Source organism: Prunus avium, chromosome 3, assembly GCF_965620075.1.
Source record: "Prunus avium chromosome 3, drPruAviu1.hap1.1, whole genome shotgun sequence".
Taxonomy (NCBI): domain Eukaryota; kingdom Viridiplantae; phylum Streptophyta; class Magnoliopsida; order Rosales; family Rosaceae; genus Prunus; species Prunus avium.
The window spans coordinates 2,013,087-2,026,150 of record NC_142286.1 but is presented as its reverse complement, the minus strand read 5'-3'; the positions used below and the strand labels follow the sequence as shown (position 1 = coordinate 2,026,150).

Here is a 13,064-nt window from a genome sequence, read left to right as displayed (position 1 = left end):
AGTTCAGCTCTCTAGTATGAACATGAGAGAGAATCTTGGTCTCGGGGCGTCTCGTCACTCGAGTGCCATGAGCAGCATGAAAGAGGATCTTGCAGCTTCTCGCAGTTTGACTGACTTTTGATGGTGATTTGCATTTTGATCAATATCATGTAAGCAAGCATATGGGAGACATAGATCGAGTCGAGTCATTCCATTAAATGTTTTTCTCTCTCTCCCAAAGCTGCCCAATATTTGTTAATAGACTTACTTCAAAATTAATCTCATGAAACCTGGGCCCTGAAGTTGTTCAAGGCAGTTTATTTTGTTCATTATTGGAGAAGCAGATTTGAGAAAGAGAAAAAAGAAATGGTTACTGGAAATTGTTCATGGGAGACTAGAAAGCCAACCTTGGGGAAAGTGTATACTTCAACATGAAACATTTTGGGGGATGGTTAGGAATAGTTTGTAAACTTGGTTTTGTCCCCCAACTGAGTCTTGGTTTTGTTCATTGCTCAAATTGATGAATGTTGATATCAACTTTAAACAAGTTTCAAAAATTGCTTAATTTGCACAGCTCTAGCTAGCTCGAGGAATCAGACATTGAGATTGAGTTATAATTTCCAATTTAATTTGGCTTTTGTTGGATTCTACTTAGAAAGCCACATAAAGCTAAAAAAAATTCTTTCATTTGCTGTCAAAAATGAGTACTGTACTTGTGTCTTTGGTGGTTGTATCGTGCTTGTACTCAAAACTACGTCGTTTCGGGTTGAGTTGATCGTTTTTGGATAGAGTTTTATATCAGAAGATAATTGAATCAAAATATATATAAACAAATGGCATGATACAAGCACCCAACTCAAATTGTGGTCCTATTTGAGTGTTGACGTTGATTTTTGACATTGCAAACCTAGTATGTGGCCCTTAGCATTAGCACTAGCCTTCACCCATACTTCACCCCCACATGTGAGCCATTCTGTGTCTTTAACAATGTACAAATATCACGGGGTTTTTCTCACACAAACTACTAAAGGGGTTCGAACCTGAGATTACTAATATGCAAATTAATCACATATTTTTCAACTGTGACTAAAAAAATGACGATAAAATAAGTTCACATAACAATACGTAATTAATTTATTTGACAACTACTGTTGTCCACCTTAGCTAATCGGAGAAATTTTTAAAAGATGGCAAAAAAAGTGTGTATGAACAATGAACCAAAACGACTAAACCAATGTAACGACTTAACACACGACATGTCATCAAACATTTAGGCTACATACATAACTGCAAAGACTCGGGATTCATTGTGTATAATGTTGAGGCTCGGGTTCCATTATTGATCTTCTTGCCCTTGGTCCATTATGTATGCATTGAGTTAATTTTAAATAAATTTGTTATTTTTCTCAAATTAAGTTGCACCGTTCCAATTAACATGCTTCAAAATATTAAGACTTGTTTCATTTTATTTTAACTTTTAATACTCACTTTGAGATTTTTTTGTTATGGAAACTTTGAGAAATTTTTGTAGCCATCTAATATACATAGGACATATAGAAATATTTTATTTTTATTTTTAAAAAGCAGTGTAGTAAGTTGGAGAGTCCAAATTACATGCCCTATATATGTATAGAGAAATGCTAGCAACCTTTTCTCTAACCTTCTCCTTTGGACCTTCTCCATTTTTTGCTTGACATGTGTCATTCTTCTTACACTTAAACAATGTCATTAATATATTATACAAGCTAACTTTTGCTTTCAAAGTTTACCCTTATTAAATGTATTCAATTTATCCAAAAAAATTTCACAACTTTCTTACCATCTTATTAAATTTTTTTTTAACGGCAATTATATTTTTTAAAGAAAATGTATGCTTTTTAAAAAAAGAGAAAATGCCCCTTTTTTTTTAACGTCAAGTTTAGACTTTTTTTTTTTTTTTTCTATCTAAACCCTTTGTGTTAAAATAAATAAAAAAAAAGGGGGGGGGGGGGGGGGGAATTTCCTCTTTTTTTTTTTTAAGCAGACATTTTCTTTTAAAAAAAATAATTGACGTGAAAAAAATAATAATAATATGGTAAGAAAGTTGTGGATTTTTTTTTGGATAAATTGAATATATTTAATAAGGGTAAACTTGGAAAGAAAAAGTTAGTTTGTATAATATATTAATGATATTGTTTTAAGTGTAAGGAGAATGACACATGTCAAGCAAAAAATGGAGAAGGTCCAAAGGAAAAGGTTAGAGAGAAGGTTGCTAGCATTCCCCGTATGTATATTGGTGTACCTAGAACATGCAAAAATTTATCAAAAACTTTAATACAAAGCCAAAATCATTGTAAGCCTTTACATGTTAATGTGAACCCTTGTCATGTCGTAGTTGAAATGACAGAAGCAAATATATGAAGCTAGCAGCTGTACCTACCAATAAGACCATCCCCACTGTTAATTGCGGTGGAAACTTGGTGGGAACTTGAATGAATTGACATATACATGTAGGCTCACCAAGGTATTAAATATCGATATTATCGGCGATATTTTTTCGATAATATTTGATTTTTGGGGGCCGATATTTTAGCAACTAATCATGGTGTTATCGTCAATATACCGATATTATCCCGATAATATCGGGGAGATAACTTCAACATATTTTTATGAATGATTTGGGCAATATATCGAGATATTATCGATAATATCCCGATACGAAACCCAAAAAACACATGAAATCAAGCGACTCATGGAAAGAATCCGAGACTCAATCTTCAAATGATTTTTCTTATGGACAACGTCAACCAATCTCGGATCCATATAGGTGGCATGTTAACAATTACATGCAAAACTATTTTGGGGATTTATCATTTGATGACTACTCTTCAAAATATACTTACTCTACACATAGAGATGATGAAAATAGTGAAAATTTTGAACCTCATAGGAACTCTATGTGGTACTAAGTCACTCATGTATCTTACCATGCAATGTATAAAATGTAAAATATTGTAGTAATTCATTATATATAAATAATTATAGTGTGTTTAATCTTCTTTCATTAATTACTACATATTTTCTACACTTACAGTGTTTGCCAGCTCGCTATATAATCAACTTAAATCAGTTAAATCCATCATGCAATGCATTTACTTCCAATTTTTTGTGATAAACTAATAGATAATTGACTAAATAAACATCCTGCAAAGTTTCAATAAAAATTTCCAAGTTTTTCTTACAATTTCCGTGGTTTTTATTCAATTTTTACCGATACCGATAATATCCCGATATTTCCATCGACATTTCCGTGTTTTTGGACTTTCGATATTTCCGATACCATCGATATTTTAGACCTTGAGGCTCACTGACTTGAACTTTGGTGGGTAGGAGTTTTGAGTGGTAAGACTTGGTTTTCCTTTGGCTAATATTTGTGCACGTCCACATTGACTTAATTGCTTCTATCTTTCCTTTAAGCTTGAATTATAAATGTAATGCACCAAAAATTGAGGCGAGATAATAATGCACCAAAAATTGAGGCGAGATAATAATGCACCAAAAATTGTTAAATGTAGTTATAATATTAATTGTTTTTGTACACTTTTTTTAAGGCAATTATTTTTCTTATTTTTCTTGGTGCAATATTGTTGACTTCCTGATCTATACGCATTTAGTGATGGGTTTGATTTTTATATGAGATATTTAATTATATACTCATTCCTAGCGCTAATGATATAGATAAACCCTATACTATTTAATTTTCATAAACAAATAAAAAAAATAACAACTTGTCTTATTGAATTTAATTTTGATTATTAAATTACTTTGATGCCATATTGAGTGTTTTGGGTTTTATTATGAGGTTTTGAGGTTTGGCTTATTTTAAGAAATTGATGGCAGTTTTGTAATTTATATAAAGGTTCAAAGCCCCTTTGTTATGTTGTAAATTGAATTTGGGTGTGTTCTAAAGTTCATTTTATATATGGTATTTTTCTTATAATTTGGGTATAATAATGAATCTCTTTTTTTCTATTAGTTGCCCACATCATGCATAGGTACTTGTGTCGGGCTTCAACTTGCAAAAGTCACACAAACTCAATGGAGATGGAGACACATGATTGGACAATCCAAAAGTGATTAGGTTTGTAGGAAATGGACTCTACTCTCTATACCCAATCAATCAAAGCCCCAGACCCATGATAGAATGATACTGTACTATCACGTCAGCTGGTGATATTTTCATTCAAAATATACCATGTGTCATATTTTTTACAGCTGGATTCAATACTTTCTTTTCAACTTTAGAATAAATTTTTTTTATTTTAAAAAAGAAAGAACCCAAAGAAGCCTTCGGAAACCACCTCCCACCACAACCCAATCCCCATCCTCGCACTTCTTCCACCCAACCCAATAGTCCATGGATTAAGAAAATAAAAATTAAGAAAGCAAGCTCATTTAGGGACTCGACAGGTTTCTGTAGTGTGCTGGTTATTTATTTTTGGGTTTGTTGATAATCATTTGAACAGAAACCACAAAGGGAATAATCAGTTTTTGTTATTTCCAGTGATTTCTTTATGTGGTTCTTGTTTTAGATTAACAAGGTGGCCAACCAAAACCCTTGGGCGATTGGGTTGGGTGGTTGGTAGTGCAAGGTAGGAAGATTTGGGTTGTCGTGGGAGTTGGTTTCCGGCGTCTGTGGTTTTTTCGTTTTTTAAATATTATTCTAGAGGGCAAAAGTCCGGCTGTAAAAAAAAACACTATAATTTTTTGAAATTGACACACGGTATATTTTGAAAGGAACTACTAGTTGACGTGGTAGTATAGTGCCATTCCATAATTTCTCCATGACAAGGAGAAATTCAAAACGTTTATTAAAAGGAGAAATTCAAAGCGTTTATTAAAAAAATAAATTCAGCTTTCATGCTCCCACACGCATAACCCAATTATTATATTCGGCTTTCTTTATTATAAGTTAGTTGGGAATTAAGAGTTGAAAGTTTTGGTGACACAATAGGAGTTTCACTACTTGTACAAATCATGTGGGGTTTTACCTTAAAAAAGCATTAGTGTAATTAGGAGTGGATTACCTATATTTCAATTGTAGATTATTATTCTATTCACATATATGGGACTTACATAGTATGGTTTGTATCGAGCCATCTACGCAAACACATGACATCTTGGTAGTATGTATGAAAAACCCCCCTCTAACAAGATCACCAGTTTATCAAATCAAGCCATACACGTAATTAAGGGATCTATGGTGGCTTGTCCGTGGCTTGCACTTTTAGGCCACACCGTGTCTGTCTATCCTTATTAGGGGTCAATGGCTCCAAATAGCGACAATGTGTAAAATGCCGTTTTCCAGCAATGTCTGTGTAGTGTTTATTTCATTAATATACCCAAAATAGAGGCTGAAATTTATTTATTTATTTTAAAAACCCCATATGGAATGCACTTTAGAAAGACACCAAAACTCATTTACTGCATAAGAAATTTGTGTTGAAGTTCTTGTAAATTACGTGACTGCCATTGATCAACTTAAAAGAAGCCCAACACAAAAAACTTAAAAAGCACCCAAAACAAGCCCAACCCAATTTTATAAAAAAAAACCCAAACAATTCATTGCAAACAAAACGTCTTGAAAACCGTAGCTTCATTAATGCGTCATGTTAATTAATGACTGTAATGTTCCACACCTTTACTGTCATGTTGATTAATGGCTGTAATGTTCCAGTCTAGGGTAATAACACTGCTAGTTTCCTATGACATCCTATTTCTAATACATGTTTACCCTCTGTAATGTTCTAGTCTATGGTAATAACACTACTAGTTTCCTATGACATCCTATTTCTAATACATGTCTACCCCTGTAATGTTCTAGTTTAGGGTAATAACACTGTTAGTTTCCTATGACATGCATATCGACCCTTGTAATGTTCCAGTCTATGGTAATAACATTGCTAGTTTCCTATGACATCCTATTTCTAATGCATGTCTACCCCTGTAATGTTCCAGTCTAGGGTAATAACATTTCCAGTTTACTGTCATGTTGATTAATGCTTGTCATGTTGCTATTTCTAATACATGTCCACCAAAGAAAAAATGAAGAAAGAACAAACCAGACCAACTCAAAACAAGCCGAGCCTAGATTGTTAATACAATTATGTCATAGAAGTACATTGTTAATACTCTGTCATAGAAGTACATTGTTAAACAAAAATGAGATCCATAACTGAAATAGTAACAAAAGATAAATTGATCATCAAAGCTTAAAATACATTCCGAAAATCAACTAAAATCCGAAGAGAAACACATAATTGAAGCAAAAGATCAAAAATCTCAAGTCCAATCAAGATGACGACAACGATGACAATGATGACGACAACCACGACGACGACATGGCGAAAGAGGATAGAGCTCGAAGATGAGGAGTAGAGCTAAGAGCATCTGATCGAGGTTCGTTCGAGGTTCCAAACAATCTGGAAAAAAAATATATGTATATGAATAGAAGCACGATTTTAGAACAAGAAATTGAAGGTGAAATATTGAAAATTGTAGATCATAGATGAAGAATATAGTTGGACCTAAGACTGAGCTTCAATGGAAGCTCCTCTTCCTCCAACACCGAGAAAGCACCAGCGAGAAAGGAGAAAATGAATCTGATTTGGTTTTTTGGCAAATCTAATTTTTCTCTCTGAAATCCATAGTACAAGGGCAATATAGGTATTTTACACACACAAATAAACTAAAAAATAGCTATTAAATTGAAAAAATTGACAGTTGTCAATTTTTGAGTTTTTTTTTTGGTGTGTTTATAGTTTTTAAATGGTATAGAGTTTCTTTATAAGACTATGTCTAAGATTTGGTATATAACTAAATTTGTATTATTTTATATTATACACAATGCTGACTTCGTTGAAAGAAAATGACGTATAGCTGATCAGCTTAATTACCAAAAGACCAAAAACAATAACATCACATGACTATATATACCTCATATTGTCTCTGTTGTTTGTCTATAAAGTTCTCCTCCATTTCATCTCGCTAGAACCTCATTCTCTACAATCTTCTTTGCAAACTGCACTTGCGGGGTTTCTCTCTCTCTCTCTCTCTGTCTCTCTTTGCGCGTATTAATCATACATATACAACATACACACACATATATATCTGAGCTAGCTAGCTGGCCAACCCCACCTCTCTTTCATTCTTAGCTATATAACCAAACTCTACAATAAGGTTTCTGCAGCTTCTTCTTTGCAAACTGCAAACTGCACGTACAGGGTTTCTCTCTCTCTCTCTCTCTCTCTCTCTCTCTCTCTCTCTCTCTATATGTATATATATATATATATATATATATATATATGTACACTCAAAATGTATTGTAACTTTGCATGCATGAAACAGGTTCTTAGGTAGAACAGCAGCGGCAGCTACTTAATTAGTATGATGTATTGTTACTTATACATTGCATGCTTGCAGCAGGTTCTTATTGAGAAGATACATATAAAGGTAGATCAGAAGGGGTAGCTTGATATAATAAGAAAGAGATATTGAAGAATGTGGAAGCTTAAGGTTGCAGATGGAGGGAATGACCCTTACATCTACAGCACAAACGACTTTGTGGGGAGGCAGATATTTGAGTTTGATCCTGAGGCAGGAACTCCTGAAGAGCGAGCCGAGGTGGAAGAAGCTCGTCTTAATTTTTACAATAATCGCTATAAGGTTAAGCCTAGTGGTGACCTCATATGGCGTATGCAGGTATTATCCACTTAATTAACTCATAATGTTCTTTTTTTCAAACTTATGTTGTTGTCATATTGTAAACTTAGATCACAAGCTCAATTCAAATTAGATATTAACCAAAAAGTTCAAGCATTTGTTGGGAAAAACCATGATAAAATGATAAAATAGAATTTGTTGCTCAATCAAAAAGTTTTTTGCAACACGAATTAACAATGATAAAATAGAATTTATAATCAGCATCATGAACTTAACTTCTTCTTTTTTTCTTTCTAAAATCACTTTAATCCTCTGTTCACAAACTGGCAGTTCCTACGAGAGAAGAACTTCAAACAGACAATTCCCGAAGTAAAGGTTGAGGATGGCGAAGAAATCACATATGAAAAGGCCACAGCTTCATTGAGAAGGTCTGTCCACTTCTTTTCAGCTTTGCAAGCAAGTGATGGCCATTGGCCTGCTGAAAATGCTGGCCCATTGTTTTTCCTTCCTCCTCTGGTGAGTATATAATTTCTAGTTTCCTTATAATTACAGTTATTTATTAGACTTAAAAATAAATAGTATTTTTTGGAGCTTCTTACTAATTTTCCCTTTTTACTTCCTAAAACAAAAATTGCAGGTCATGTGTGCATACATTACAGGGCATCTTAATACTGTATTCCCAGCAGAGCATCGAAAAGAAATTATGCGTTACATATACTATCATCAGGTACATGCTTTTGGTATAATTGTTCACACAAAAGTGACCAAATTTTATTTTGCAATTGTGGATATTTGTACTGACTAAAGTACTGTATTTATAAAAAATAAAAATAAAAGGCTCATATATATGCATAATTTGGGTTTTAAATTTCAGAATGAAGATGGTGGTTGGGGATTACATATTGAAGGCCACAGCACCATGTTCTGCACAGCTCTGAGCTACATTTGTATGCGCATTCTTGGAGAAGGACCTGATGGAGGCCAAGACAATGCTTGTGCAAGAGCGAGGAAATGGATTCTTGACCATGGTAGTGTTACACACATTCCCTCTTGGGGAAAGACTTGGCTTTCGGTACGTATGGCCTTGTTCTGCAAAACTCTACGTATACATGCTTGTAGTTGTTGAATGAAAGAAATAAATATGAACACTAATTGCGCTATTAGGTTCGATCCAAAAAAAAAATTGCGCTATTAGGCTTCAATTGTTTTGCTTAACCATATATGAAGATGAATTAATGTTGCTTCACTTGTTGCAGATACTTGGTGTTTTTGAGTGGTCTGGTAGCAACCCAATGCCCCCAGAGTTTTGGGTTCTGCCTTCATTTCTTCCTATGCATCCAGGTTAGCACAATTAATCCAAGTATAAGTATTTCCACCTTCCACATGTTGATTGATTTAGTTTTTACTTGTAGTCTTCATTTTTAACCTCTTGTATCTTGAAAATGCAGCAAAAATGTGGTGCTATTGTAGGATGGTTTACATGCCTATGTCATATTTATATGGGAAAAGGTTTGTTGGTCCAATCACACCTCTCATTCTGCAGTTAAGGGAAGAACTTTATGCTCAACCTTACAATGAAATTAATTGGAAGGGAGTTCGCCATCACTGCGCGAAAGTGAGTTAAACTTAGTTAAATGAATTAATCAGTATATGATTCTTGTGTAAGTACAGAACCTGATTACAGTAATTTAATTGCAGGAGGATATCTACTACCCTCACCCTTGGATACAGGACATCATGTGGGATAGTCTCTACATATGTACAGAGCCTCTTCTTAATCGCTGGCCGTTTAACAAGTTGATCAGAGAAAAAGCTCTTCAAGTAACAATGAAGCATATTCATTATGAAGATGAAAACAGCAGATATATTACCATTGGGTGTGTGGAAAAGGTAATATGGATAAGGATACTGATGTATCTTATAGGACTGTGGAGAAAAATATTAGCTTTTCAGATTCTCATCATGGTATTTGCATTACTTGAACAGGTGTTATGTATGCTTGCTTGTTGGGCTGAAGATCCAAATGGAGACTATTTTAAGAAGCATCTTGCTAGGATCCCAGATTATTTATGGGTTGCTGAAGATGGGATGAAGATGCAGGTTGGTATACAAAGCATCCCAAATTATTTATGGACTGTTGTAAACTTCTTTATTATTTTGTATATTCACAAATGCTTTTAATTTTATGGAGTTACTCACCTAGAAGTTGACATATTTATTGTTTGATTGATATACGCAGAGTTTTGGTAGTCAAGAGTGGGATACTGGGTTTGCAATTCAAGCTTTGCTTGCTAGCAATCTCACTGATGAAATTGGACCTACGCTCGCTAGAGGACATGATTTCATCAAGAAATCTCAGGTTCAATTTTAACTAGAGTCAACTAAATTATCAATTTTTTTAAAATGTAAATGTGTAACCATTGATTTGTTCAGACTAATGAATCCTTTGCACTCAAACTGTACAGGTCAAGGACAATCCATCTGGTGACTTCAAAAGCATGTACCGCCATATTTCCAAGGGATCATGGACTTTCTCTGATCAAGACCATGGATGGCAAGTTTCTGATTGCACTGCAGAGGGTTTAAAGGTAACGAATGCTTCAATTGAGATATCCACCCTGTTGGTTATCTCCATGTTTCTCACAATAGCCCTCTCTACAGTGTTGCCTATTGTTCTCGGTGATGCGACCGGATATAGTTGGTGAAAAAATGGAACCTGAGCGATTATATGATTCTATCAATGTCCTACTTTCCCTACAGGTAACAACTAATGTGTCTTCAATTACTCTTATCTTGCACCTCTAGTCATAAATATGAGTTTGAGTAGCATGTGGTTTCCCTGCAGTAAGCAAATTGTGTCTTTTATGTCTACGTATTCAACTCATAAATAAAAAGGCTTTATTTTACGACTCATTGCAGAGTAAAAATGGTGGTTTGGCAGCCTGGGAACCAGCAGGAGCTGCAGATTGGTTAGAAGTAAGCATTTTAAGAAATTGGAGTCAGATTGGTTAGAAGTAAGAAGTTAATGTTCTTGAAATATCCATTAGCAGATACTTACTCTATATTCTCCCTCTCTTTTTCGTTTCCCCAAGATGTTAAATCCCACTGAATTCTTCGAGGACATTGTGGTTGAGCATGAATATGTTGAATGCACTTCATCTGCAATTCAGGCTTTGGTTCTGTTTAAGAAGTTGTACCCTGGGCACAGAAAGAGAGAGATTGATCATTTCATTACCAATGCTACGCAGTACCTTGAAAGTATACAAATGCCAGATGGTTCATGGTATGGAAATTGGGGAGTTTGCTTCACGTATGGTTCCTGGTTTGCCCTTGGAGGGTTAGCAGCTGCCGGCAAGACTTTCAATAATTGTTTAGCCATGCGCAAGGGGGTTAACTTTCTACTCAAAACACAGAGAGAGAATGGTGGTTGGGGAGAGAGCTACCTTTCATGTCCCAAAAAGGTAAAATGAGGGAGGTGGATTATATTTTTAAGCTTCAAGTTTCTTAAGCAATCCTATTGTCCTACATTAAAATATTTGTCTCTGTGGTGGGTGATACAGGAGTACGTTCCGCTTGAAGGAAACCGATCAAATTTAGTACACACTGCATGGGCTATGATGGGTCTGATTCATGCTGGACAGGCACACAGAGACCCTGCACCTCTTCATCGCGCGGTGAAGTTGATTATCAATTCTCAAATGGAAAATGGGGATTTTCCCCAACAGGTATCTTTCTTAGCATAACATGACTTGCATTACAATATGCTTAATTTTTACTTGTAACTTGTTCTAACCATTAATCACTGAACTATGGCAGGAAATCACAGGAGTGTTCATGAAGAACTGCACGCTACATTATGCAGCTTACAGAAATATCTACCCTCTGTGGGCTCTTGCAGAGTACCGCAAGTGGGTCCCATTGCCTTCCAAAGCCTAAATACTGTATTGTGCAGCTCATCCAACTTGAAGGATGCAACATATATATAAGAGCCAATTGTGGAAATTCATTTTTATGAGGCTCAGCTTGATGCCTAGTGAGAATATTGTTGGCGAGTCTTTGTTTGACAAATATCTGTGTATACACAATGTGTCAACAAATCTATGAGAAAGTCAGATTACCTATACAGTTCAATTTTAATTGAAGAAAAATCTATTTGTGCTATATACTAAATTCAGCTTTTCTTAGTCGATGGCTACAATTACAACATTAACGAGCGAGAAAAGACGTGTGAGATGTTCTTAAAATGATCAATTGAAAAGAAGAACAAAGTCGACAACCCTTGGTAACCTTCCAGAAATGCACCAGTCAGTTTAAGGGCCTTTAACCCTGCTAATGACTCTACTTTGGGGCCACAAACCCTTGTTCATTTGGACAACTGCTTTGATGCAGAAGATCCTTGTTGATGTCAAGAATGGTGTATTGGACTCTGTTGACGTGAGTCTCCTAATTAATCAAGGAGATTTATTTCCTTGATTAATTAAGGGACTTAATTTCCCATTCTATTTAGTTGACTAATCTTTGTATAATTAGGAGATACTTTCCTAATTCTTTACTGTATCTCAATCCTTGTAAAGTACTCTGTAAACTCATATATATACCTTCTTATGGAGAAGAATAAAGTTAACCTAATACATTCAAACCCATATTCATATTTTAGCATGGTATCAGAGCAATCGATCCACGGTTGTCTCTAAATCTTCATATCAAAGTTCTTCAAACACAAACCCTAAATTGTCTACCGCGCAGATCTCACGGCCTGGGTTTCCGGGCCGAGGGGATATGCGTTGACACGCGGCTTCCTGCTTTTGGGTGCGGTGCGTTTGTGCGCGGGCGTGCCAGCACGGTCTACCGTGCGTCGAGATGGTTGATGTGGATAGAATCCGAGAGAGGAACTAATCTCGGCTGTTAGGTTCACGGCCTGAGCTACAAGGCCGTTTAGTGATGGTGTTGGTGGTTTTGGGCGGTGCTCCGGCGCGCTGCTCAGGGAGCGACGGTCGTATGATATATGGGGTGAATGAGCGAATAACAAGGATGATGCTCCAGCGCCTTGAAAATCAAGGGTCGTATGATATATTGATGAATGAATCTTCCTTATAGTCTAACACTACTCCTAGGAAAACAAGTAAAGATATTGAAAGTGCATTACAGGAAAATATAAGTTGCTCCGTGGGAGGCTTTGGTTTGGTGTTTGAACCCTTTGAATGTAGCTTGAGCCTCGTATTTATAGGAAGGGTTCTTGGAGGAGTACTCGAGGCTGAAAATCCGCATGGTGGAGCCTGATTAGAGCAAGTGGGCAGTCTAATCGACATTTGGGATCGTGAAGTATGGTGGTGTGACCCCATAAATCCTGGTGAATCTCAGCCGCCGCCTTGATCGTGGGCTCT

General features: G+C 35.6%; 1 protein-coding gene across 1 annotated transcript; it reads left to right on the top strand.

Annotated features, from left to right (window-relative positions):
• Window positions 1-6,996: 6,996 nt before the first annotated feature.
• Window positions 6,997-11,828, top strand: LOC110761677 (beta-amyrin synthase). The gene is made up of 16 exons (XM_021964219.2): window positions 6,997-7,242; window positions 7,444-7,719; window positions 8,011-8,196; window positions 8,318-8,407; window positions 8,555-8,752; window positions 8,937-9,021; window positions 9,129-9,295; window positions 9,379-9,570; window positions 9,667-9,780; window positions 9,920-10,039; window positions 10,146-10,268; window positions 10,342-10,440; window positions 10,600-10,656; window positions 10,773-11,141; window positions 11,241-11,405; window positions 11,497-11,828. Exons 2-16 carry the CDS (start codon window positions 7,519-7,521, stop codon window positions 11,614-11,616), a joined length of 2,286 nt encoding a protein of 761 aa, XP_021819911.1. The 5' UTR covers window positions 6,997-7,242; window positions 7,444-7,518; the 3' UTR covers window positions 11,617-11,828.
• Window positions 11,829-13,064: the final 1,236 nt, after the last annotated feature.

What these genes read in the sequence shown, in the direction of transcription:
- LOC110761677 (XM_021964219.2), top strand. Translation starts at nt 7,519, where the DNA reads ATGTGGAAGCTTAAGGTTGCAGATGGAGGGAATGACCCTTACATCTAC. An exon ending in GGGGAAAGACTTGGCTTTCG is followed by an intron (nt 8,753 to 8,936) that starts GTACGTATGGCC and finishes CACTTGTTGCAG; the next exon opens with ATACTTGGTGTTTTTGAGTG. An exon ending in TTCGCCATCACTGCGCGAAA is followed by an intron (nt 9,296 to 9,378) that starts GTGAGTTAAACT and finishes ATTTAATTGCAG; the next exon opens with GAGGATATCTACTACCCTCA.